Raw genomic sequence first — 25399 nt, 5'->3', positions numbered from 1 at the left:
TGACTGGCAAGACTGCTCGAAGCGATGCGTTATGATAACGGCTACTCATCCTCCCGAATAGCAAGGCCAAACAAACACAATGATTATCAATTCATGTTGTTTCATAAGTCATGGCATATTAGCCGAAATCTGTCCAAACGCTAGCTTAGATTAAAAATCAAAGTTGACAAGTTGACATCTAACTTCGGCAGCAAAGAATAGTTGTCAACGGACGTAAATGTGGTGCATTATGATCTTCAGATACTTCCCTGTCCCAAAAATATATGCTTCATTTCTGTCTGCTTTTCTCCTATCATTCTATTATTCTAGTTTGCTAAACAGATAAGGGATCTAAAAGCAGAAGAGAATTGATAAGATAAAGCAAACAGACTATTAACAACCACAGGAATTTATTTTAACTTGATTTTATGCACAAAAGAATGGTATCTTCAAGTAAGAACAGTTGGTGTGTTCCTCTGGCTGACGGCTAAGGCCTCTGACCAGAAAGCTTATGCTAAAATAATCAAGAATCAGCCTTGTCTTCTGATCTCTTGTACTCTGGCTTCAGCTCGTAAGTCCCTTGATGAGCGCCCTTATTGTTGTAGATGCAGAGAAGTTTTAGCATGTCTTTCATAAATTGCTGCAAGAGACAACTAGGTTAAAGGGGAGAAAAAAAACTGAAAGATAATATTCCCCTAATCATTAATAATCCTGAGAAGTGAATGCCAGACTGTTGGTCTCAAATCTTCTGATTTATAATTAGTATTTGCGCTTAATCCCATCGGTTAAAGGAGCAAACATATACTACCATGACGGAAACACTCTCTGACGAGAAAAAAGAAAAATCTTGTTTGGTTCAGATTGTGCTTGAGCAGAACTTCATCACTACATCAGAAACAATCTGAAAACATTTATGGGGGTGAAATACTCTAAGGCAGTTTGACTTAGAGAAGTAGGTGCCAATAGACGAACCTTAATGCAAGCTAGGCTGAAATTTATAATATATCAGTCAACTACTGCTCAATCTCGAATCAGTTGGGCCAGCTGTATGGATCCTCTACATATACATTCCCCTCCATTGTGGTCAATTTCATTCCAATACCTAAAATTCGCCTTTTAATGCAAATTAAGAGTTCTCCAAATTTCACATTTATCCTTACACGGATAACTCTATACTAAAGAAATAATCTCTAAAAATTAGCTAATTGTTCCATTCCTCATGGATGCCTAAACAATATTCATAAAATGGAGGTATTGACTGATCATCTCATGCATAATGTCGGGATAACCCAAAAATCTAACTGACGCAGACGTACTCTTGGGCACTTATTAAAAGCAAGGGCATTCTTCTTCTAGGGCCTCACACTATGCTTAAACCTTGTTAGGAAGAAAATAACCTACAACAACAAAAAATAACTAATTATATTGCAGACAATCAACACGAGCATGAAAGGCTAGTTTAAAATTTAAAGGACTAAAAACAACAACGACAGACCCAGTGTAATCCCACAAGTGGGGTCTGAGGAGGGTAGTGTGTACGCATACCTTACCCATACCTTGAAAAGGTAGAGAGGTTGTTCTGAGAGACCCTTGGCTCAAAGAAAGATAAAAAAAGAGGCAGTAGCAACAAGCAAAAAACAACAAGAAGATAATAAGATAACTGAGGCTAAAGAAATAACGGATAGTAATAGGATGGAGAGCTGGAATGAGAAACACTATCCTTTCCCCCTAGGGCTTAGGGATTAGCTCAATTGGCAAAGGTTCAGGGACTTACTTGGGTCACAGGTTCGAGCCCTACATAAAGCGAAATAAGTCTAGTATTAAGTAGAAGGGTAGAGGGGTGGTTCCATTATCTCTTAAGCTTCAAAGTTTGCGGTTGGTCCCAAGGGCTGGCTCCAGACGGATTTCTCATTCATCAAAAAGAAGAGAGAGAGACAAAGATATCCTGCATCCAACAGAATCAGATACAGAACGAGGAGCTAAATAGGGCCTTGACTGCAAAGAAACATATCTGCTACACTTTCAAGTTTTCACCCAGAGCAATTGACAACAATTGAATATGATCGCCTCTGATGATCAAATGATAATATCAAAGAACCTGAATTTAAGTATTCAACAAGATTCAATAAACCATGAGATGTATATTTGGATTTCTTGGTCACAGCAAGAACGATAAGAGCTTGTAGAAGAGGTGCTATGGTAACTGTTTGATGGCCTACTTCAATACAGCACAATAACAGGATATTTCAGGATCAATTTCTCTTAAAACAACACATATGGAATAGCGTTGTTTTCTTATCCTTTACTAGTATCTTTCATGGTTTCCCATCAACAGATCTCGGTGAGATTCAAAAAGGCCCATTTACTTAAACAATATTTTGTTTAGTTTAAGGACTTCTGTAATGCTCTTCACTATATTTTCCACTGTAAAACAAATCCTTCCCATGATAATAAGTACTCCCTCCGTTTCATTTTATGTGTCTTAGTTTGAGTGGGTATGGAGTTCAAAAAAGGTAAGACTTAAGAATTTTGTAGTCTTAAACTACAGACGAGAAAGTACCAAAATGCCCTCAAACCTTGTGGACTTATATATGGCATCTGTGATATTGGAGTTAAAGAGTTACTAAATATAGAAAGTGACATTCTTTTTTAAAGAGACTAAAAAGGAAGGTAATACAAACAAATTGAAACAAAGCGAGTAAAATAAATAAAATAAAAAGAACACAAAAAGTCAAGCAAGCATAAACTCTAAGTTAACGTTAATCACAAGAACACGCAGAGAAGTGATGCTTAGCAGCTTCTTAGTACTTTGACAAGCAAGCAAACATACCACACTTCCATTGAGACCACATAAGGATTCAACCAATGGAAAACATACTTTAAAAGGTGAACAAAGGAGCAATTGTGAGATTGACCACTAAGCAGACATACCTCAGGTTGGTCAGTCTCATTGACCAACTGTTTCAGTGTCCAATTTGGTTGCCTCTCAAAGAGTTTGAACATGATTTCTTCTATTTCATCACGGTCCCTCCTTGTTCTTTTCATTTCTAATCCCTTACTTGGCACCTTCTTCTTATCCTGTTAATTAAAGGTGGCTATTATAACTTAGTGGCCTAAATTTGACCACATTCATATGTCTGCCTATGTAGCCACAAGATTATTTACTGAACACAAAAGATTAAATATAAAAAGCTGAAAATTACTGCAGATCCAGAAGCCTTAGTTGCAAAAAATCCAGGCATAGGCCTCATATGTTTGGCATTATCATTGTCAATAACCTGCGAAAATGTAAAGGATAATAATTGGACGGAAACTAAGAATAAGTAGGTTCAAAAGCAACTAAAACTAAGAATCAATACATCCAACATCAGAGGGGCTATACAAATAAGCAAATATCCAGCCAGGAAAAAGGTACTAGTAACTCTACCTGAATCTGTCTACTTTTAGTCATGTACTTATTAGTCCGTTCACGGCAAAGTTTTCCATAGTTCTCAATGTTTTCATGATGAGGCTTCATGTCAAACTTGTGGTATATCTTTCCTTCCACGGAAAGCCTTCCTGCAACATAGAATTTTCATTCAGAGTGATGTAAAATAATCTCATAACTGCAGCTATCAAGCCGTTAAGTGGTCCTCACCTTGAGCTGACTCAGAAAATATAGACATTGGAATAAAATCTGTCGACATGTCCATGGAGTAGTGAGTGGGCATGTTTCCAGATGAAGTTCCAGCCAATTCCATGGTAAACTGGTTATCATGCAAACAATGTATGAAAATTGGAAGGAAAAAGATATTGATAGCAAAGAGGACTGGCATGCAAATTAATTACAGCAACTCTTTCCTTGACCTGAAAAAATTGACAGATGAAAAGAAAAAACAGACGGATGTTACATTAAAAAAAATGGCATCTTCCCCATGATTTTAAAAATAACAGAGCAAAGAAATTTGTTGACTATTTTGTAAAGCACATGCAAAGTTAGTTGCATCCTATATCAGATTAAACCCCAGTGCTTGCTTGAAAAGAAGAAGAACTATTTTCTCTGTCAGTAGGATATTATATACAATCCACAATATAGGACTATTTTTTCTTCTTGTTTCATGATGTAGACTATTTTTTTCCTTGAGAAGTTCCAGAACAGGAATCTCATCTTCCTACTGTAGGAGGGTCAGACCCTTAAGGCCCAAGGAGAGTGTGTTATATCAAAAACTATAAACAAAAACTTCTGGACATGAGACTTCTGTGAAGTTTAGGAAACAACATTACAAGGAATTGTTTTGATATGAGATCGATATTGACGGTACTATATAGTATGCAAAGCTGTATTAAATAACAAGGCATATATAGAGAAACATATTCTCATACATTACAACAATTGCGTTGCTATCACGAGCTTTACGCAATTGATCTGATCAGATAGATATCTCTTCCGCATATGGATGATCCTCATTTCTATTCTATCTGAACCAGTTAACAAAAGATTTGAAGATCTAATTTCGAGTCTTTGACAGCACAGTATGATATTGCTATCAAACAATGCAAAATACTTCTAAAGATGATTAATTGAGGGATGGGCATGTCCCTTGCATGTGCCGCGTTTTACAAAGGTGTGGGATTCTTTCAGAATCATATGGTTTCATAAACATAGAATTGTTTTTGATAAGGTAAAGTTTTATTGACAGAAGTACCAAACTGGAACAAAAGATACATCAGAAGCAGACAATGTCCACAGAAATAAACATTCCGTTACATTTTTCCTAGCAAATCTAGAAAGTCCATGTACTGATCTATACTCTCCACTAAAGACCTCTTACACCAATAAAACAGATTTTGAAGACAAGTATTCTTTAATCTATAAATGTGAATCTTTTTGTTCTCAAAACAAGCATCATTCCTTTCTTTCCAGATGGTCCAAAATATGCATAATGGAATGGTTCTCCATATTTGTTTCTGATTCCTTGCTATCGTTTGACCTTGCCAGCTGACTAGAAGACTTCTTATATCTGAAGGCATAACCCAAGTAACCCTACACAGGTTCAGGAATAGCTCCCAGCATTGCTTAGCAAATATACAGTGAATAAACAGATGATTAACAGTTTCCAACCCATTCTCACATAAATAGCACCTGCTGCTTACGGTGAAGCCTCTCCTTTGTAGATTATCTTGGGTTAAACAAGATTCTCTGATGATGATCCACCCAAAACAGGCCACTTTGATAGGCGCTTTGGTACGCCATAACATTTTCCATGGCCAATTTGCTTCATAATAGTCAGCTTGTTTCTGAAGAATATTATAGTTGCTTTTGACAGAATATTGCAGATCGTTGCTTGCTGTCCAAACTAAGCAGTCCTCTTTATCTTCTTCTACTATTGACGTATCCAATAACTGGAGAAGTTGCGCTACTTTTCCACTTCTCAATCATTAAAATTCCTTCTAAAATTCAGTTGCCACCCATTTGGATAGTAAAACTCTGCAACACTTCCTACTTTGTTAACTGAGCAATTATACAACCGTGGAAATCTGTTTTTCAAACTAACATCCCCCACCCAAACTTCAGACCAGAATTTGATTTTTGTACCATTACCCAACCTCAACTTTGTATAATGATGAAACTCATTCCACAACCTACTAATATTGCTCCAAATACTTCCAATTGCAGAAGTATGAATCATTGTAGGCCTCCACGCATCCTTCCTCATACATTTGGCATCGATAAGCCTCTTCTATGTGCTCTCCTTTCCATCGTTATATCCCCACAACATTTGTACAATAAGCTCTTATTAAGAATTTCTAACCCCCATGCCTCCACCCTTCTTGTCGATCATTACTTTTTGCCATTTAACCAAATGGAACTTCCTTTTACCCGCATTGCCGTCCCACAAAAATTTACTCCTCATAGAGTTCAATTTTCTCTCTTACTTTCACAGGTAACTGGAACAAAGACATCAAATAGGTTGGAATTTCATCCAGCACACTGCTTACTAAGTCTGCCTCCAAAAGACAAATATTGTTTTTCCATGGGGTCAGTTTACTGGAGCATCTGTCCAATACCCCCTGCCACATCCTTTGTTCATTCTTCCTAGCACCCAGAGGGAGCCCCAAATAACTTGTAGGTAATTGCTCCACCTTACAGCCCATTACTTCACCTATTTCATTAGGCATTGCCATGTCTTTCTGCTTTAAAAACCTAAGTAATGGTTTTTGATATATTAGCATTTGAGGAACCAAATTAAGCTGGAAAACGTAGGAGAAAGGACCCACCAGGAATAGGATACATGAAGAAAATGAGAGAAATGAATCAGAAGCTAGCAGGCTCTGTTTACTGAATTCTATATATACTATCCAAGATGTAGAGGTAACTTTACTTTAATGCTAGCGCATCTTACAAAACATAGTCGTTTAGCCATGCAAACAGCTGTTGACGTCCTACGTGTAGGTGCATAATTGACAAATTAAAGTCATTGCATTATAAGTAATAAAGATAACACCGAAAAAGGGACTACCAAAGCTGCAGAAGGTTCAAATGTTATAAAAACAACCCGGTCAACTACACCACGAGGACATTCCTTTTTTTTTTCCTCCAACAATGTATAGAAGAAAAGGTAGCCTTTCAATTAACATTTTCTGTACTATTATAACCCTGTGTGTTTCTTTTTCTTCAGACTTAACATCGGGAGAGGAGCCACTGGACGCCCAAGAGACATAAAATGAAGGACCACAAAAACAGAAACCACATTACAGTGAAATAATTAGATAATCTGCATCCTCCACTTCCATGATGTTTGCACACAAACCTTCAAACATGTACACTCCACTCCTCAGAACATCAGCTGTGACGATTACATTCTGGGCCTCATCCCAAGCGAAAGGAAGATTGTAATCCTATGTTTGACTCCATGAAGCTAGGGGGAATAATGAAGGATAGGAACACTCAGTGATTTAATTCCATTGGAAACTGTAATTTATTTCCAATTGTTGGGTAGGGGTGGAAGGAAAGGAATGCACAAAAATACTTCCCATCCTGTTTAGCATCAGAGAAGGCAGAAAAGGACAGGGAAGGGTATCAATCTTCTCCACCTTTATTACCACTCTCTACAAATTCCATACCGAGAGAAACAACCCAGACCTTTTGTTGTACATCCCCTGCTCCCACCCAATTTTTCCAACCCAAATAAAAGATGGCAGTTCATAATTTAGAGCCCCAAATAGCTCTCCAACAGACTGTGATGACGTGCTAATGTGAATATATCAGGATATGATGATGTCAAAAGAATTCCTACTTGTTACCTCTAAACCGAGTAGTATTATTATCATGTGTCGCAAATTATGGGTATAACTGAGAAAGAATTCAATGCAAAATCAATATATTTTCAGGGAGATATAAATATCATATTCGGTTTGAGATGCAAGACAGTTATACTTTTGGCCTTGTATCTAAATGTTGAAGATCATGAGCAGTCCACTTCCCAGCTCATTTACTGCTCATACTTGTACCAAATGCATTAGACAATTGCACATAGTATCATACAAACCACTCAAGAAAACATATACTAGGACAAATATATGAGAACTCCATGTGAAACTTCTCTATCCTATGGAAGTTGACATGCTTCTCAATCGAGACCAAATACTATGCAACCAAAACTTCACAAATTCCCTCCCTGGATAGAGACCTCAAAGCATTTTGAGCAACTGAATATTTACATACATGCTATGTACACCGGATACGCAAAAAAAAAAATTAATACATTAACACATTTACTTATCAAAAAAGAGAAAAAAACATTAACACATGTAAGTCTCAGAGTATAGTTCCCCCTTAAGACCAGATTTTCCCACCAGAAAGCTGCCATAGAAGTTGTATTACTTGAGCTCAATCATATAAAGAATATGTACTATAGCAGCAAGTTTAAGAGACACACAATCACAGCCACAAGCACTGCCCTGCAAATGGATTGTGCATGGTATACTATGCCAGAGGACTGCCTTATTATTTTATCCAAAGAGAAATATGTCAACTTAGAATGTTTCACAAGAAGTACTTTGATAGCTATACCAGAAAAAAATGAAAAAGAAAAAAAGAAGAAGTGCTAATTCCCAAACCAACATTATCGTCTTGTGTGATACTGTCAGGAGTGTGTTAGAGAAGTCATATAGATTACCAAGTAAAAGCACATAAAAGATTACTGTCTCAGCCATGTTTCTGTAGTGAATAGAAAAAACTCTTCGCCATTGCCTGTCTTATATAGACATTGCTTAAACATAGACCAAAAAGTAACAGACATGTATGTCTGGCCGTCCAGAGCACATTGTCAGCGATTTGTCAACTTACTGTAAACTTATTTTAGTGGTGCCTCACCTAAGGTAGCTAATAGCCCGGGGCTGGGGGGGGGGGGGGGGGTGGATATATTGCTGCTGTTAATATAATTTTCCTTAATGTCTTTATAACTTTTACGTTCATCTCAAAACTTGCTGAGATATCATATCATCTTTTGTTAACAGACTCCAACTTAAGACTCCAAGTTCCAACATGTATACCCATGGGACAAAATCACAAATGCTAGAGCTCCTCTAAGAGATCGACTATAATTTTGTGACCAATTTAAACCAGAAAACATAGCTTCTCAATATCACTCCTAAGCTTTTTCTGATAAGATACAAACATTATTATTTAGAGCGCCATTAGACCATCCCAGCAACCACGGTTGGAGCTGCAAACGATCATCTACGGCACCACGACCCGAAGACCGATGGGGGCTATTAATCACCTCTGGTCTAATGGCCACGATTCATCCACCAGACTTTAATTTTAGCTAAGTCAGATTCCACTTTCACATTGTCCACTTCAATTTTAGCTACCAAATGTTATATCCCATATTTTTATATGTCGAGCTATTCGCAAGAGAATCGACTCAAGTTAAAGATGGGATCATTTTCGGGCTCGAAATAGAATTTTTTCTTTTATTTCCAATCTCTATTGGGAAATGAATTGTTTATAAATTTTACTTGGTGTAAAAATATTAATGGAAGTTGGGATTAATTTACCATGATTAGATTATTAAGTGGGGATTAAAAATTTAATTAGTCATTAAACAAGTCACTAGTGCACTAAGTGGGCCCCACCAAGACATGTGACCAAATTTAATTGGCTCAAGCCTTGAGTGGGACACTTGTCACTCTTAGGGGCTGCCTATATAAGGAAAAATCTGATGTTTAAGTGTTCATTTTATCATCTTCAACATTACAAGAAAAGAGAAAAACCTAGAGATAGAGAAGGGGGGGCTCACGGCCATGGTGAAAAAAATCCATGTTCACCAAGCTTGGTCCAATTAATTTTTCCATGGTGTTGTAAATCAAATGGAGGTCTTTGGGAACATGAATTGGTCCTTGAGAGCAGCAAGAATGGTCTTTAATTGAAGCCATTAAATTCAGCAAATTAAGGAGCAACTTGCTAAGGTAAGAGTTGATTATTTTTCCATATGTTTTAGGACGAATTTGCTTGTGTTGTGGATGGTTTGAATGTGTTATGGTGAGTATAAATGAATGAAAATCATGAAATTATGTATCTTGATATTGAAGCATGGTTGAAGCCACGAAATTATGTAGCTTGATGTTGAAACATAGTTGTAACTTGGTAACATGAATTGTACGAATGTTGGAATGTTGTTGAATGGCGTAGGGGCTGTTTTAATTGAAATTTGCTGAACTGATTTGAGTTAATATTTTGGTTGTTGTAATCATGGATTATGTGATGAGAATGAAGGAATTTAATGGTTAAAGTTGGAGTAAAAAAATTGTTGTGAGTTGATGTAAGAATTATAGAGACAATAATGTGATTTACTTGCATATGAATGGATGATGTGGTGTCGTGTGGCTGCTGTTGTATTTCCCTGAAATTTGCTGGAAATATTGTGTAACTTGTTTGGAATGTCCTTGGACATTGTTAGTATGGGTTCGGGTTAGTATGTGAATATATAAGCGTCGATTTTGGCTTGAACGTAAGTAGTTGAATTGAATTTATGTAAGTTGTTGAATAATGGAAAAGAAAGCTATTATTGTTGTTTTGTCTTTCGGATTGGTTGTTGATGTTGTTAGGTTGGTTGTTGTTGTTGTTGTTGGTTGATATGGCCGAATCAAATTCTCGGGGTAGCCTATTTACAGGGGAAATGCTGCCCAAATTTCTGTAGAATTAAGGGCGAATTTGGAATTTAATGCCCAAAAAGTCTTTAGCTAATGTTTGGCATTTTATGGCTTGTTTGTAGACCTTGGGCAGCCCGAATCATAGGTTGGATTTAGCTTGAGTTTGGATCGTATTGGAGAGCGTTTGAGGTATGTAAAGTAATCTTCCTTCTTCGGCATGCCTTAGTTAAAATAGGCTATGATATAAGCCTCGAGGAAACTCTATTCTCACAATCCGAGCATGTTTATGAATCGCATTTGTTCTTTGGCATCCTTGCCTTGTCATGGCAAAACGTTGATCCTTATGTTCTTGGAATCCATAATTTGTAAAGATTACATGAAAGCTGATTTTTGTTTTAAAGTTCATTCTTTAGCGATTCCAAGACTTCAAACGCCCATAATTTCCTCAGAAAAGCTCGGATTGCTTTGAAATTTTCGTAGGAGTTTGTATGATATAAAATGAGTATGTTTTTCATAGGCGGGCTCAGTTCGGGTCTATACTCGTCCGTGGGTCCCGCGACGCCCTTTTTGAAATTCGACAACTTTGAAACAAAAAGTGATAATTTTTATTCTGATTTCGAATATGACTATTTTACTTATCCTTCAGATTTATAATAATTATTTTATGCATATGATTCCTCACTACTCCGCTCGTGCCTACTGTGATATCGTTCACCGGTTCCCGGGCCGGTTCTGTTGTCGTGCGCTTTGTGATACATTCCGGTGTTATGCTGTGATTATGGTTCACCGTGCTCCTCGCTCGAGGGCCGGGTTCCACTTATGTTTGGCGTTATGCTGTGTTTGGCGTTATGCTGTGTTGTGATGTGTGACGGGGATTCGGAGATTTGAAACTTTCTGGTGTTATGCTGTGTTGTGGCGCCATCGACAGGCGGGCGACCACATTTTCCAGTGCCCTATGCATAATTTATACTTTGGAAATAAACATTTTGATATGTATTATTTTCTATATATCTGATTCGATTATTATTCAGATTTATTTCTGTACCTTCTGCTTTGCATACTCAGTACATATTTCGTACTGACCCCCTTCTCCGGGGGCTGCGTTTCATGCCCGCAGGTACAGACGCACACCCTGGTGATCCACCTGTTTAGGACACCCTTTCTGTTATTCGGAGTGCTCCTCTCTTTCCGGAGCTTATACTTTTGGTATATATATTTATTAGTGCATTTGTATATATTCGTTCATGGGTACGGCGGGGCCCTGTCCCGTCATATGATTCTGTCGGTCTGTTTAGAGGTCTGTGGACATGTTTGTGGGTTAGGGTCTTTCTGTATAGATGTATGTACATGTCGTTTGGGCGATCCCATACGCCGAGGCGGCCGGTCCGCATATGTTGTTTGGGCGATCCTATATGCCGAGGCGGCCGGTCCGCATATGTTTATATATTGCTTGGTTAGCCCTGTGTGGCTTTTGTTGGTATTTTCTGCGTGCAGGGTATATTGGATAGTCCGTAAAACAAAGGAAACTCTGTCGAAATTTTCTGGAAATTACCTAAATTTGAAATAAAGTCTTGTCGGCTTCCGCCATATACTAGAATGAGTTGATAGAATTTGAGATAATATTTGATAGATGGGTTCGGGTGCCCAGATCGGGCACTAGTCACGGCCTACGGGGTTGGGTCGTGACAGAAGTTGCAGCTCAATTGGTAAGAGGCGATTCCCTCTGGGGAATGTAAAGGAGCCAGAGGTTCCGGGTTCGATACCCCGTAGCGCTGCAGCGTGAAGAGGGATAATGGGGCGAGCCCCTGTGCGAACTGGCTGTACCCTGGCATAGACAATACCTGAGTATGTGGGACCCAGAGGGGATTCCTCACAAAAAAAGGCGCCTTTTTTGTGACGACCCCCTTTGGGGACCCACTACTCAAGGTATTGTCTATGCCAGGGTACAGCCAGTCCGCACAGGGGCTCGCCCCATTATCCCTCTTCACGCTGCAGCGCTACGGGGTATCGAACCCGGAACCTCTGGCTCCTTTACATTCCCCAATTGGTAAGAGGCGATTCCCTTTGGGGAATGTAAAGGAGCCAGATGTTCCGGGTTCGATACCCCGTAGCGCTGCAGCGTGAAGAGGGATAATGGGGCAAGCCCCTGTGCGGACTGGCTGTACCCTGGCATAGACAATACCTTGAGTAGTGGGTCCCCAAAGGGGGTCGTCACACCAAAGTTAAAGACACAAGAAGATTTAAACATATTATGGCCCTTTATCAATAATCAAGCAATTTATTACCTATTACCAATAATCAAACAATTTATTACCTTGCTTCTTTCATACTACTAGGCGCTAAGAATCATAAACTTACTTCTTTGAATTTAAATAATAGCTGACATAATTCCATGCTTTTAGGAATTCAAATTCATTTAAAAAGTTCAACAGGATATTCACTGTCAAACTAGTTAAACTTTTCAAAACTATATAATATTTTCCTCCACGATCAAACTAACATCTTAAACTCCTCATATAGATGCATGAAAAAGATTATCTAAGTCCTCATGAAATTTCAATTCAAATCAAAAGCTCGAGTTTTGACAAGCACTGCACATACTCCCTTAAGTAGTTAGGCTGTTAGTTTGAGCTATTAGTTATAAATTCCCTTCGATTTCCTTAAAACCAATGGAGAGTAAATGCAAGTTCATAAAAGTTAATGCAATTTCCTCCTTTCTTCTCTCCCTATATTTTCTTCCTTTTTTCTGATTACACAATGGTCTGACCCATTACAAGAGTTATTTTAAAGAAAAAGCACCCAGTTCCTTCTCTACTTTCCTAATTATATCATTTGATATCAGAGTCAGTTGAGCATGGGAGAGTAATTGGAACCAATGGTAAAAACACCAGCTATCAGTAGCTCTGGCAGGACATGCTCCATCTCTAGGAGGTGACCACTGATGGATGGGAAGCCTTCTAATGTCAGTAGAAATACTACCCACAAGCAGTCATAGAATCGAGTTCTCACCCTATCGATGGCATTGAGTTAATGAAGTGGCTCTATAATAGTGATCAGTAATTCTTCCATTTAAACTTAAACAATAATACATGGAATCTGTTATCAATCCATACTTTATACAGGTAAGTTTAAGTACCTGGTATGGATTTTTGCTACTCCCTCCGTCCCAATTTAAGCCCCTTAGTTTGACTGAGCACAAAGTTTAAGGAATAAAAAGAAACTTTTGATTCTTGTGGTGTTAAATTAAAGATGTGTGTAATGTACTACAATGTCTATTGAATCTTGTAGTGCTAAACTTGCCATGCAAGATGTTTGAATTGTCAAATTACTAAATATAGAAAGAGACACTCTTTTTGGGACAGAACAAAAAGGAAAGTAAGATGCTTAAATTGGGACGGAGGGAGTAATTTTTAGTCTTATTGAAGAATGGCCACATAAAGTATCCACACCTATAGCAAATCAAACCCCTCCACCTGGACCAGAAAAATGTGACACAAGCAAACTAAGCATTCTTGTCAAATATTCATTCATCTAAAACCAAAACATGCAATCAAAGAATCAGAGAAAAACAATAGACCATACAAGTCACACTTAACTGCAAAATACACACACAAAAAGAAGAAGCTCATTCGATCAACATTCACACAGAGTCCGCAATACAAAAATTAACAACTAAGCCCAGCGGAGGCAAGATTTTTGTCAAGGGGATTCAAATTTTATTTTAAGAAAACACCTAAAGCTAAAAAAGTTTAGAAATTGTGGTCAGTGGGAACTGAACCTATGTCCTCAAAAAGAATTTGAACCCCTTTACCAAGTTAAGCTTTTGACATGTGCGGGGGATTCAACATTTAGTAGATACACATAAAACATTATTTTCCTTCCATACACGGCGGACGAAGAGGGTTGGGGAGGATAAGCGCAAAGTATAGTTTACAAAAGAAGCAGAGTGAAGGATTATGTGCATGTGTTTACCTGAGTGGCATCGTTGGGGAGGAGAGGATCAACAACGACGGTGACTTTGGCAACAGGTGCAGGAGAAACAAAGTCATTGTGATTGGGTTGTTGGAAGAATGTGGAGACAAGGGTAGGGCATTTCATCAACCACACACGTCTCTCTGCATTTCGAGTCTCCAAATGTCTGTTCATCCTAACACCCTGCACGCTGCTTTTCTCCGCCATGTTGCTATGGTGTAACATGTGAGGGAAACCCAGATTTTGTGACTATTTCAAAGGAATCCGCCCTTCTCTGTAACCAACCATGCAACAGAAAGGAAAACACCCACTATTATTATAATGCTTATATGCGAATACCACTAGGTAAATTAAACTATGGAAACTTGTCAAAAATACCCCTGACTATCTCTAAAGTAAAAAATGTTTAAATATACCCTTCATTCACCTTTTTGCTAAAAATATTCATACGATTTGGCTCACTTTTGCCCTTAAAAGTCAGACCAATTTTTTATTTATTTTTAAGTTTTTAAAATAATATTTTTAATATTGCTTTGTAATTTTTAATTTTTTTTGTTAATGCGAGCCTCAATTGTCACTTTAGAAAGAAAAAGAGAGAAAAAATATTAAAAATAAATAAGAAAGAGGTATGTTTGTTTTAAAGGCAAACGTGAACCAAAAAGATGAATGGAGGAGTAATTTTTAGCAAAATAGTGACTGAAAGGATTATTAAAATCTTTCAAAATAATCCATGAGCATTTTTGGCTCTTTTCCGTTAAACTACACACCTATTATGTACTTAGTTTTAATTTTTTATTTTATTAAAAGACCCTTTTAAATCAACACTTAGAGTAAAAATCTGATACTTTTTTAAGAAGCCAATCACCCAATTTAAGATTAGAAAAGATTAAGCATTAGAAAAGATTAACCTTAATGAGAATTAATAATGTATAAAGAAGGGACATCGATAGATATATACAAGCCATAACAGTTATTGGCATCAAATTAGCCAAGAATTAGGCGTGGCAAGGTAGCCTAAAAAAATTAGGGATAATTTAAGATACCTCCCTCCACGTTTAGCTTCATAACATTAATCTCTCTTGTGGTTTATAATATTACGCTTACCTCCCTTGTTTATATTTGGGGTAACAAATCTATTAATTGACTAAAAGATAGACAAGTTTGCCCCTAAGATGTTAATATTTTCTTTTCTATTTAGGGTGTGTTCGGTATGGAGGAAAACATTCCAGAAAATGTTTTTTAATTTTCTCATGTTTGTTTGGTCAAAAATTTGGAAAACATTTTTCTCAAAATTGGGAAAAATGACTTCCCTAATAAAAGTAGGGAAAAAAAGTTCACAAGTTCATTCCACCAAGCACCCTACCACCACCCAACCCAACCCCAACCGCTCCCAACCCCCACCCACCCCACCCCCACCCACCACTCCATCCCTCCCCCCTCCTTCCCCCGCCAAAAAATATTTTTTTTTTTTTGGAAAACAATTTTGACATTATTTTTGTTTTTTTGCAACCCCCCCACAAAAAAATTATTTTTTTGAAAAAAAGGTTTTGACTTTTGTTTTGCACCCCCACCCCACCTAGCACCCTACCCCACCCTCGCACACCCCCCCCCCCAAAAAATTTTTTTTTTTTTTGAAAAAAAAGGTTTTGACTTTTTTTTTGCACCCCCACCCCACCCAGCACCCTACCCCACCCCGCACCCCCCGCCCTACCCCCCCCCCCCCCCAAAAAAAAATTTGAAAAAAAAGTTGACATTTGGTGGTGAAAAGTGAAAAGATTTTTTTTTATATTGGGTAGGGGGTGTCTGGGGGTATAGAAACCCGCAAAAGACTAAGAAACTTCAAAAACAATTGTTGGGGTTGGGGGGGGGGGGGGGGTGTTGGTGTGGTATGGGTTCCACGCAAGGGGGTGATGGGGATGTGGTCGTGTCGAAAATTCAGAAAAAAATTAAAAACTTCAAAAAAAATGTTGTGGGGGGAGGGTGGGTGGGGGGTAGGGTGCAGGGGAGGGGGTGGTGTATGGGTTTCGGGAGTGGTTGAGGTGGAGGTGCAAAAAATAAAAAATAGAGGGGGTGGGGGCATAGGGGTGGGTGGGTAGGAGTGGGGTGGGGGTGGGGGTATGGGGTAGGGTTGGGGTGCAAAAAATAAAAATAAAATCAAAAGAAATTTTTTTTGGAAGGGGGGAGGGGGTGGGGGCGTAGGTGGGTGGGTGGTGGGAGTGGGGTGTGGGTGGATTGGAGTTGGTGAGGCTTGGATGAGTATTTTCTGGAAAACGTTTTCTATCAACCAAAAGAATATGAGAAAATAAGTAAGAAATTCACTTATTTTTCACTATTCAAACGCACATGAGAAAATAAGTGAAAATTCACTTTTTTTCTAGGAAAACATTTTCCTCCATACCGAACACACCCTAAGATGTTAGAATTTTCTTTTCTATTTAGTACGACAAAACTTTCTTTTGGCTTTTTTAATTACTGCTTCCTACAACCAGACTCAATATTTTTGAATGATAACCAAGAATAATAAGTGATAAACATAATTCCAGATTATTTAGAGATCTTCCATGCTATCGGAAAATCGATATGACCAGAAATTGCTCAACAAAAATGGCTTCTATTGAAGGAAAAACTTCATACAGTGGGGAAATGAATTCCTTGCCTCAAACTATATATAAGAAATCATACACAGATAAATATTGCTTAAGCAGTTCCTTGAGATTTCTTTGTACAAATCATTGGGGTAGGATTGTTAGGTTAGTAACTTTTTTATAATATTGTAGCATTGTGTTACAAAAAAAAAAATGAAAATGTAACAAATAAAAAAAATATATTCCCTACTGTCCTTTTTTTTTTCTTTTTTTTTTTTTTTTTTAGTTTATAGTATTTTAGTTTTATTTGTAATCATCTTGATTTATCATATTTAACCAATTACTTGAATAATTTGAACATAAAAAAAAAAAAAAAAGAATTGATCGAATTACGAATGTGCATGATAGGTGTAACGACCCTCCCGGTCGTTATGGAAAACATAGGATCACCCCACCGGAAACAAAATAGAGTCGTGGATCCTTCGCCAAGGAAAGAGCTAGGAAAAAAAAGATTTTGATAGAATAAGGCTTTTAATAGTTCCTCAAGTGTTTGCAAATGAAATAATAGACAAAAATTTTACGAACTACTTTATACGTCAAGTATTGGCATGTAATAGTAATCTTGTAGACAACATGCGCAAGCTACCACGAAGTTTAGCTGCTCCACCTAGCATGTGTGCGGGTGTGCATATCCGGTTAATACGAAAAATAAAGCCAAGAGATCCATACTAAAAGATAATTCCGCAAGTGTTTGCAAATGAAACAATGGACATACATTTTAAGAACTACTTTATACGTCAAAGTATTGGCATGTAATACTAATCTTGTAGAAAACATGTGCAAGCTGCCACGAAGCTTAGTTGCTCCACCTAGCATGAGAGAGCGTGTGTGTGTGTGTTTATCCGGTTAACGAAAAAAGCCAAAAGAACCATGCTAAAAAATAATTCATAACTTAAAAGAATTTTAGCGTGAGAAGATGGCATAAGGTTATGTAAAACAACATTTTAAGATGGTTACTAGGATCCTACTTTGCAGAATGCACACTTCAATTCCGCATCACTCGAATATCATTCTTTTCTTTAGTTAAATTCTATGTTTGTTTTAAAAATGAGATTATTTGTTCGAATTAAGAGGTCCACCAAATATCCCGCCAGTAATCTCACAGATGACATGATAATTTCAGCACATAGTTTTAACAAATCTCATGAACAACTTATAGCAAACAACTTATATCAAGACATGTCCTCTTTCTTTTGTTTTTTGGGTAATTTATCAGCACATGTCCTCATTTCAGCAAGTATTCTCCAAATAGGATCTTTTATGTCTGTTAGCCTCTGTTTTACTAATAATACCATCGATAAAAAAACAAAAATTGTGTCCAATTTCAATCTCAATTGATTCTTTGTTACAACTCCAAGAAGCAGTAATATTTAGTGACCCAAGATTTGAACACGTGACATTTTGTACCCAAAGCAAATGCGCTACCAAGCACCGCCACATCCCTTCAATTGTTCCAGTGTAAAAGTAGAGAATTCATGTCCTGTTTTCCACATGGTTATTCAATCAAGCAGTGTAGAATCGCTTTTGGGATCTTCACCAACGCAAACTTGAAAATAAATAGAAATGAGCGAAGAGATGAAACCAATTCATTCATCGTGCGCTGCTCAGCTTTCAGTACATCAAGGGAAACTACATTTTCCTACATGATGGTTCTCGGTCAATAAGCATTTCATAGAATCTACTGGCACTTGGCACCAAGTTAATGGTTAACAAAATTGAAAATGCTTCATCCCCTACGAGAAAAACAGAAATAGTAGTAAGAATAAAACTGCAGGACAAACAAAAAGTGAATCAGATACATCGTTTCTTGTTTCATTATGTGCAGCCAAAATCCTTCATGCTATGATTTAATTTTACAGAAATCTTCAAGCTTGAACTGAATCTGAGTTGCTGGAAGCTACTGAATGTGCTTTCCTTTCTGCTTGAAGCGATCTACACAATGCTTCAAGCTTCTCTTTCTGGTTCCTTGTTTTCTCCAACTGTTTCTTCAAGAATTCACGCTGCAGAGAAAACAAGATATTTCAATGTTCCTACTGAGAAAAATGAGTTCTACTACACAGACATAATTTGAGCATCAAGCAATATCATTCAGGCTATCCAATGCACAGAGGGAATATCGACCTGGGCAACAAGGAAATCTGTTTACAAGCTTCAAGGTTTCAACACAGACCAACCCACATAAAATATACAGAAGACAGATGTCCGAAGCATATTGCGAAAGGGAACAAAAGGTCCTGATATTTGTTATTATGATGGTAGAATCCTACTCAGCTTCACAGAGGGCATAAAGATGTGTTACCGTGGAGAAAAAAGTTAATGTCTAGTATTAATAATTAAGTAGGCTAGCCCGTGCCTTAAATTAACTAAATCCCAGAATTGCCCTTTTGGTCGGCAACCAGGACAACGGGAAGCTCCTCTTAACTGTGGCTTATATATTAGAAGTAAGATGAACAAATAAGCTTCTTGTACGATGTTGATTTCGGACTTGCTACACATTAACCACTAGTGTTTTTGCATTGTGGGGAACGAACAAGAGAGCTTTTCAGGGAGAGTAGTTGTGCTAGCATAGATTTAGATAGTTAAATCCCACTTCAACGCACAACGCTCATTAGGCACGTGCAGAAATTTCCTTGACTTGAGTAATCCTCTAATTGTTTAATAGAGCTAACTTTGTTTGAATGATAGATCATTTGTTATATGGGCCACCATGCTGGTAATTGTACAGGGAGGGCACCTCTTTGGTGCCATTACACATAAAGATCGACAAATACACTACTCTGTCAGTGTTTGACTGAGAACAGAAAAACTGACTTATGGTTGTATAAGTGTGGTGAAGAAAGTGCAGTGAAGAAAATAGTAAATTGATACAGAAAAACATCACAGCAAAGTTTAAATTTTGAACAATTTAATGGATTTAGATTCTTGCAAGTTGTGAAAATTGGATAGAAATGGAAAGATGTCAAAATTTTAGAACATCCCAAAAGTACTCCTGTGGGAACAACCAGCACACAAAAGTAGTGAGTTAAAAGTATACATCCATGGATAGAATTAAAATTAGCAATCTACAGAACATCAATTCGGACCTTAATTTCAGATGGTTCATATAGAGTAAAATCAGTGATATGCAGAACAACTCAGACCTCAATGACTCCCTTTTGTCTTTAAAACTTTTCCATGTTTCATAATGTTACATTCAGGGGTTTTTAATGTATTTTGATTACAACATGTGTTATCTTAGGAAACTTACAGTAGATTGCTTTACTTTGAGCATTGAAGTTAAGGAAAATACAGTTTTGGTAACCACAATTGTAACATTAGAAAAAGGAAAAACAGCTTATTCTCTTAAGTTGGTATAAAGTTTAATATTCATTGGAAATCTAGTCTACCCTGCATGTCCTATGTTCTCCGCAGTTTAGTGTTCCTTAATCTGTCTGCTGCACCAGTTTTGCGGCATCACTTGCAAACAATTAACAAGAGGCATATGCAACTAAAGACAAATTGAATAATTCCCTTCCTTCAAAGAGAGTTAATTAGAGACAGAATTACCTCCTCAGCGAGTTCTATCAGAGTAACATCTGACTTGTCACATTTTCCCTTCAAGAAAGCATTCTCCTTCTTGAGTTCTTTTATTGATTTTGCCATCTAAAATCAGAACCACATAGCATCAAAAAGGATAAACATTGTGCGTAGGTCTCAAAGAAATAGCACCTGACTCGTCAGAATAACCACAGCATGAAGGCAAACTACTACCTCTGTCCCAATAAACCTAAGTTCCATTCCCCTTTGGTCCATCTTAAAATATTTGACTTCTTTTCTAAAATGGAGAACTCCTCTCGCTTCAACAATTCAGACTAACACAAACTAATACTACTTTATATAATCTAAACTTTGATTTAACATCATACCTGATGATTCCACTTTTTCATTTTAACCAATATTTTAATCACTTCACTACCGAACTTGAATGCTACTAAGCTATTCAAACACTATTCTAATTGTGCGCGCTAAACTAGAAATAGTTTATTGGGACGGAGTATAGAACCGTGGGAAATTGAAAAAAAATTTAAGAGATAAATGGAAGCAAACCTTCTCAATATCTTGCTTAAACGTTTCAAAAACCTCATTGCTCTTCAGCAAAGCTTCCTGCAAGAATATCACACAAGAATAGTTTTTTAAAGTTTTATGTTCAAACTTTTCATGACACTAGCTCCACAAGCAGCTTAGTTTAGAAACATAACTTGAGATAGAACAAAGATCCTTCCCATTCTGATTTGAACTATTGCTCAGTCCCCTTATTTCAGTAACTAGTTGCATGTGGCCCGTGCTAAGCCCGGGCCCAAACTCATGATACAAACATAGCAAATTTAATTTAAAAATACTATAATTTATGTCATTTTTCAATTGCATAATTAATTTAATCTAGCAACACGTTAATCATTTCTTGTTGGTAAGTTTTCATAATTATTAAAGTTTTTTAGTCACATAATTGCATAATTTTTAAAAAATAAATTATCTATGAGGAAGGAAGTTTGGAAGGACAATTAACAAATATAAAGGGACACAAGATTCGATATTCACTAAAGAAGCAGAATTTTGGTGATTTAAAACAAATAAAGGGTGTGTTCGGTATGAAGGGAAATATGTTTCAAAATGTTTTTCAATTTTTCGTGTTTGGTTGGTCAAAAATTTTGAAAAACATTTTCTCTAGAAAAACAAATTCCTTAAAATGAGGAAAATGACTTCCATAATAAAAGTAGGGAAATCAAGTTCGACAAAGTGGCTTTCACATTCATTGTGTCCTCCCCACATTCCAATACACCTCATCTTCACTCCCACCATTGTAGCTCCCATTCCCACCAACCACCACCGCACATCCCCACCCCAACCTCCCATGGTACTTGTCTACGTTATAGACAAATGATGTTGGCATAATATTTTTGCTTACACCAAAGATAAGAAATTAAGTAAGCAACACACTTGTTTTCCTAGAAATTATTTTTAATACAATAATTTTCGTGAAAAATATTTTCTTCATACCGAACACATCTAAAAGAATATGGAGTACTGATTAATAAGACCTAATAAATGTTTTAATTGAAAATGAAATTGTGATTCCAAATTTACATGAATTTTATCAAAATGTATGATAATAATAATAATAATAAGACATAATGGCCAAAAATACACCTGAACTATCACTTTTTCGTGAGTTTCCTACATGAACTATCAGGTGTGCAAGTTTCCTACATGAACTATCACCAACTATTTAACAAAACACACGTCAACTATCAGTTATTTCATTTTTCTGCCTCAACTATTTAGATAAGCTGAGGTAAGTTTATTACTTCCTACGTCTCAAATTATTTGTCGTTTTTCGTTTTACAAGCTCTTTAAGAAATTATAATTAGGAGAGGTGTTTGACTAATTTACCCTTAGTTATGTCTAAGTTATATGCTCCCTCCTCCTTAAATCATCTGTCGCTTTTTTGTTTTACAAGCCCCTTAAGAAATTATAATTAGGAGGGGTATTTGACTACTTTACCCTTATTTATGTCTAAGTTATAATCTCTTTCCATTAAACGTTTATTTATTTTTATGTGCCATCTTCATTAATGACAAAATTCTACTAAGGATAAAATGAGGAAAAATAATTAATTGTGCCTTGAACTTCTATAACGACAAATAATTTGAGATAACTATTTTTAGTAACCACAACAGACAATTTTAGACTGAGGAAATATTTCTTATATAGTTACTTAAAGATAAGAGTAGTATAGGACAAATTAATAAATCTTTCCTGATTTGTTAAAATAGACAAATAAAATAATTATTTTTAGTATAAGGAACAAGCAAAAAAAAAAAAAATGGAAGAAGTAATCTAATAAGGTACAAGAAGATATCCACAAAAAGTTACTATATATGGTTTCAATTTAGTTCAATTACAAAGTTCCAAGTGGGAATGATCATAAGAAAATAAATGAGAAAAATAAAAATAGGTAAGCAACAAACACATGTAGCAACCTCATTGCTCAAAGAATGATGTGAGGACTACAAAAACTTGATATCCTCACTTATACCTCTAAGAAGAACCATGTAAACAAAAACTTCAAGCAAACTCTTGCTTTATCAAGCAGTAGGCAAGTGCATATTATCTTGCTCTGACACTGTCTTTGAAATGCTGAAAAGAGGAAGTCTAGGAGGACTGTAACTAAACAAGTGTTTTTGTATAGGGAGGGGGGGGGGGGGGGGGGTTGGTGACAATGGTGTTTCGCCACAATTTGGTTAATAAGTAAAACAACAGGTAACTGAAACTGGTGGGGCTATGGTTTACTGTGTACCATGCCTTCTCTTCACATCCCTGCTCTCCTTTTTCTTGGTTATCTTGTGAAAGGAAGACTCGACGAATGCACACAACAGGATTCAGGATTGGAAAAGGAACATTAAAGGGGAGAACTATTAAAATGCAATCTTCGCACAAGTTGTCTCCTAAATAAAGACAAGGTCAACTCGTTTTTAAATCCGAAAGTTGGATGTCATTCCTAGATTCTACTTGCTTTTGCTTTGATGAAAATCAGAACCACAGACACCAGAATTCTACAGCCATACAGTCCCAGACTGGAATTGTACCACTACTTTCAGTCCATGTTGAGCCATCGTAAACCCCCAACATCCATTCATTAGATGCGCAGCTTCGTGAGGGAAGAGTAAAATCTTTAGTAGATCCAGCAGAGAAAAGAATTTAGGAGAGAGTAGGATTGGAAAGGCAAGGGTATCCTTGAGGTTTGTAGCAAAGGCACAGCCTATCGTGCCACCATCTGACCTCGTTTAAGCATTTCAAGATGAATGTGGAAGCTGGCAAAAACAATCTTCTTCAGGTTTATCACACACCTACGATCAATTGGCTACCAGAAGTCAAGAAGGCATTTCAATCCGAATTTTCTATTATTTTCTTGTCTATAATAATCTTACCAAATTGGGTTAGTTTTTTCATGCATTTCAACTCCTCTAAACGAGCTTCTAAAAAACTTTAATAGAAAAGAACAAAACCATTTCCCAATAAGTTGATCCCTCTGTCCCAACTTATTGCGCATAGTTTGATTGGACGCAGTGTTTTAAGAAAGGAAGGAAGACTTCCGATATATAAGCTACATATTTATTTAGTGCCAAAACTACCATTGTATGGAATAATTTGTTTTGTATCCTGTGGGGCCAGCAACAAGCCTTGTCAATTGCAATGGGAATGTAAAAGTTATCTAGTCTATAGAAAGGCACTGATCTTTCTCCAACAGATAAAAGAGGAAAAGTTCCCAACAAATAGGGCAGATAGAGTACTAAATAAAACAGAAAGGAAAAAGTTCCGAGGAGGTGAAAGCTACCTAAAATCCTAACTTCCAACTCCAACAAGACAAAGGCAGCCATATCCCAGACTTACCATCCAATCACATCAGACAAAATAAAGGAACACTTCTTTGATCCAAATATCAGAAAGTGTTTAACCTGTGCAGTTCTCTGGTATCATATCTGCTCTTTTACTAAAAGGTCGTGAAAATAGACTTGAGAGGTAATATAACTAGGAAAAAAAACTTATTGTGAGCATAAAGATGATACTAGACTGCTTCAAGTTTCTTGAACTTTTTAATATTTTGTCACCTATACTATTCACCAGGATCAATAGCTAAAGCTAATGACCTAATCAATTTAACCAGAGATATGAGGTCATTCGCCTTATCAAAAACTTCTTTATAGGAAGTCAAACACTTTGAGGCAGTGCAAGTTCTCCTGAAGAATGCTTATACCAACAGAAACTACAAACCAATACCACAAGTGCAAACTTCCTGAATGTGATCTCACAACTGTTAGATATCTTACCGAGTATGTTTGGTGTTTGAATTTCAGTTTGACACATCATGCTACTGTAAGACTAACAAGCTAACCTGGAATTGCTGGAACTTTTCTCCATCGGCTGTCAATTGTAACCGCAAGTTCTTCTCCGTTGCCAATAATTGAGACACTTGGTCAGCATAAATTTTCATTTGGGATTGTTCCTGCTTTAATTTCTCCCCGTGTTGCTTAGTTTTCAAATCAGCAAGCTGAAGTTCAAGGCTCTTTTGCTTCAACTGCAAAGAGAAACATATTCATCAGACTCTTAATCAAAAAGGAAAAGCCGTCAAGAAAAAAAATTAAAATCTGCAGAGATGTTTTATAATCTCAATACTGCTGGAAATTCAAATAAGAGCAAATGTGAATCACCTTGTTTGCGAATTGCTGTTCAGATAGAGTATACTGATCTGCAAGTTGCTTCAGCTTGCTCTTTAGCCTGCAGTTATCAAAAGATAATAGAAGTATTCAAAAGGCTAATCTTAAAATAAACTTACACTAAAAAGACCCCCGTTTTAAATTCAAACGATTCATAAAAATTTGTTGATTTCCACAATTAACCCCATTAATAGCAGAATTGGAGCAACGGTAAAGTTGTCTCCGTGTAACCCCTATAGGTTAGGGGTTCGAGCCGTGAAAGCAACCACCAATGCTTGCATTAGGTTATGCTATCTACATCACACCCCTTGGGATGCGGCCCTTCCCCGGACCCTGCTAACGCGGGATGCTTTGTGCACCGGGCTATCCTTTTTTATTTTTTTAATTATTGTTACCAGAAAGTATCACGTG

The 25399-nt window shown here is 37.0% G+C and overlaps 2 protein-coding genes and 1 long non-coding RNA gene across 6 annotated transcripts in view; 1 reads left to right on the top strand and 2 right to left on the bottom strand.

The window, feature by feature from the left end:
• Positions 1-222: 222 nt before the first annotated feature.
• On the bottom strand, positions 223-14433 carry LOC132615939 (uncharacterized). Of its 3 annotated transcripts, XM_060330542.1 has the most exons (7): positions 14089-14433; positions 3617-3725; positions 3407-3537; positions 3183-3257; positions 2911-3057; positions 1296-1376; positions 223-619 (listed from the first exon to the last, which is right to left on the bottom strand). In XM_060330542.1, the coding sequence occupies exons 1-6, from the start codon at positions 14311-14313 to the stop codon at positions 1332-1334; spliced, it is 732 nt and encodes a 243-aa protein (XP_060186525.1). In that variant the 5' UTR covers positions 14314-14433; the 3' UTR covers positions 223-619; positions 1296-1331. The 3 variants fall into 3 exon arrangements, with proteins under 3 accessions (XP_060186525.1, XP_060186526.1, XP_060186524.1); XM_060330543.1 differs by lacking the exon at positions 1296-1376 and having other exon boundaries at positions 3617-3825; positions 14089-14429; XM_060330541.1 differs by lacking the exon at positions 1296-1376 and having other exon boundaries at positions 14089-14421.
• On the top strand, positions 9223-11596 carry LOC132616050 (uncharacterized). The gene is made up of 3 exons (XR_009572967.1): positions 9223-9432; positions 10239-10305; positions 11234-11596. It is a non-coding gene; the product is annotated as an uncharacterized LOC132616050 (long non-coding RNA).
• Positions 14434-18297: 3864 nt separating the features above from the next.
• The window catches only part of LOC132616179 (uncharacterized), a 57076-nt gene continuing 49974 nt past the window's right edge, over positions 18298-25399 (bottom strand). For both annotated transcript variants that reach the window (XM_060330786.1, XM_060330785.1), the window contains exons 8-12: positions 24983-25049; positions 24667-24849; positions 20820-20876; positions 20280-20375; positions 18298-18733 (exon numbers count right to left, since the gene is read on the bottom strand). In XM_060330786.1, coding sequence (XP_060186769.1) covers positions 18599-18733; positions 20280-20375; positions 20820-20876; positions 24667-24849; positions 24983-25049 — 538 coding nt within the window. In that variant the 3' untranslated portion in view covers positions 18298-18598. The remainder of the gene's footprint in view (positions 18734-20279; positions 20376-20819; positions 20877-24666; positions 24850-24982; positions 25050-25399) is intronic.

This window comes from Lycium barbarum, chromosome 10, assembly GCF_019175385.1.
Source record: "Lycium barbarum isolate Lr01 chromosome 10, ASM1917538v2, whole genome shotgun sequence".
In the NCBI taxonomy this organism is placed as follows: domain Eukaryota; kingdom Viridiplantae; phylum Streptophyta; class Magnoliopsida; order Solanales; family Solanaceae; genus Lycium; species Lycium barbarum.
Note: the sequence above shows the minus strand (reverse complement) of the source record. Positions and strands in the feature narration are given on the sequence as shown.

Excerpts from the sequence above, each read along its gene's own strand:
- LOC132615939 (XM_060330541.1), bottom strand. The coding sequence starts at position 14,313 with ATGTTACACCATAGCAACATGGCGGAGAAAAGCAGCGTGCAGGGTGTT. Across the intron at positions 3,538-3,616 it reads ATTTTCTGAGTCAGCTCAAG|GAAGGCTTTCCGTGGAAGGA; the intron begins GTGAGGACCACT and ends TCTATGTTGCAG. Across the intron at positions 3,058-3,182 it reads CTAAGGCTTCTGGATCTGCA|GATAAGAAGAAGGTGCCAAG; the intron begins GTAATTTTCAGC and ends TTTAATTAACAG.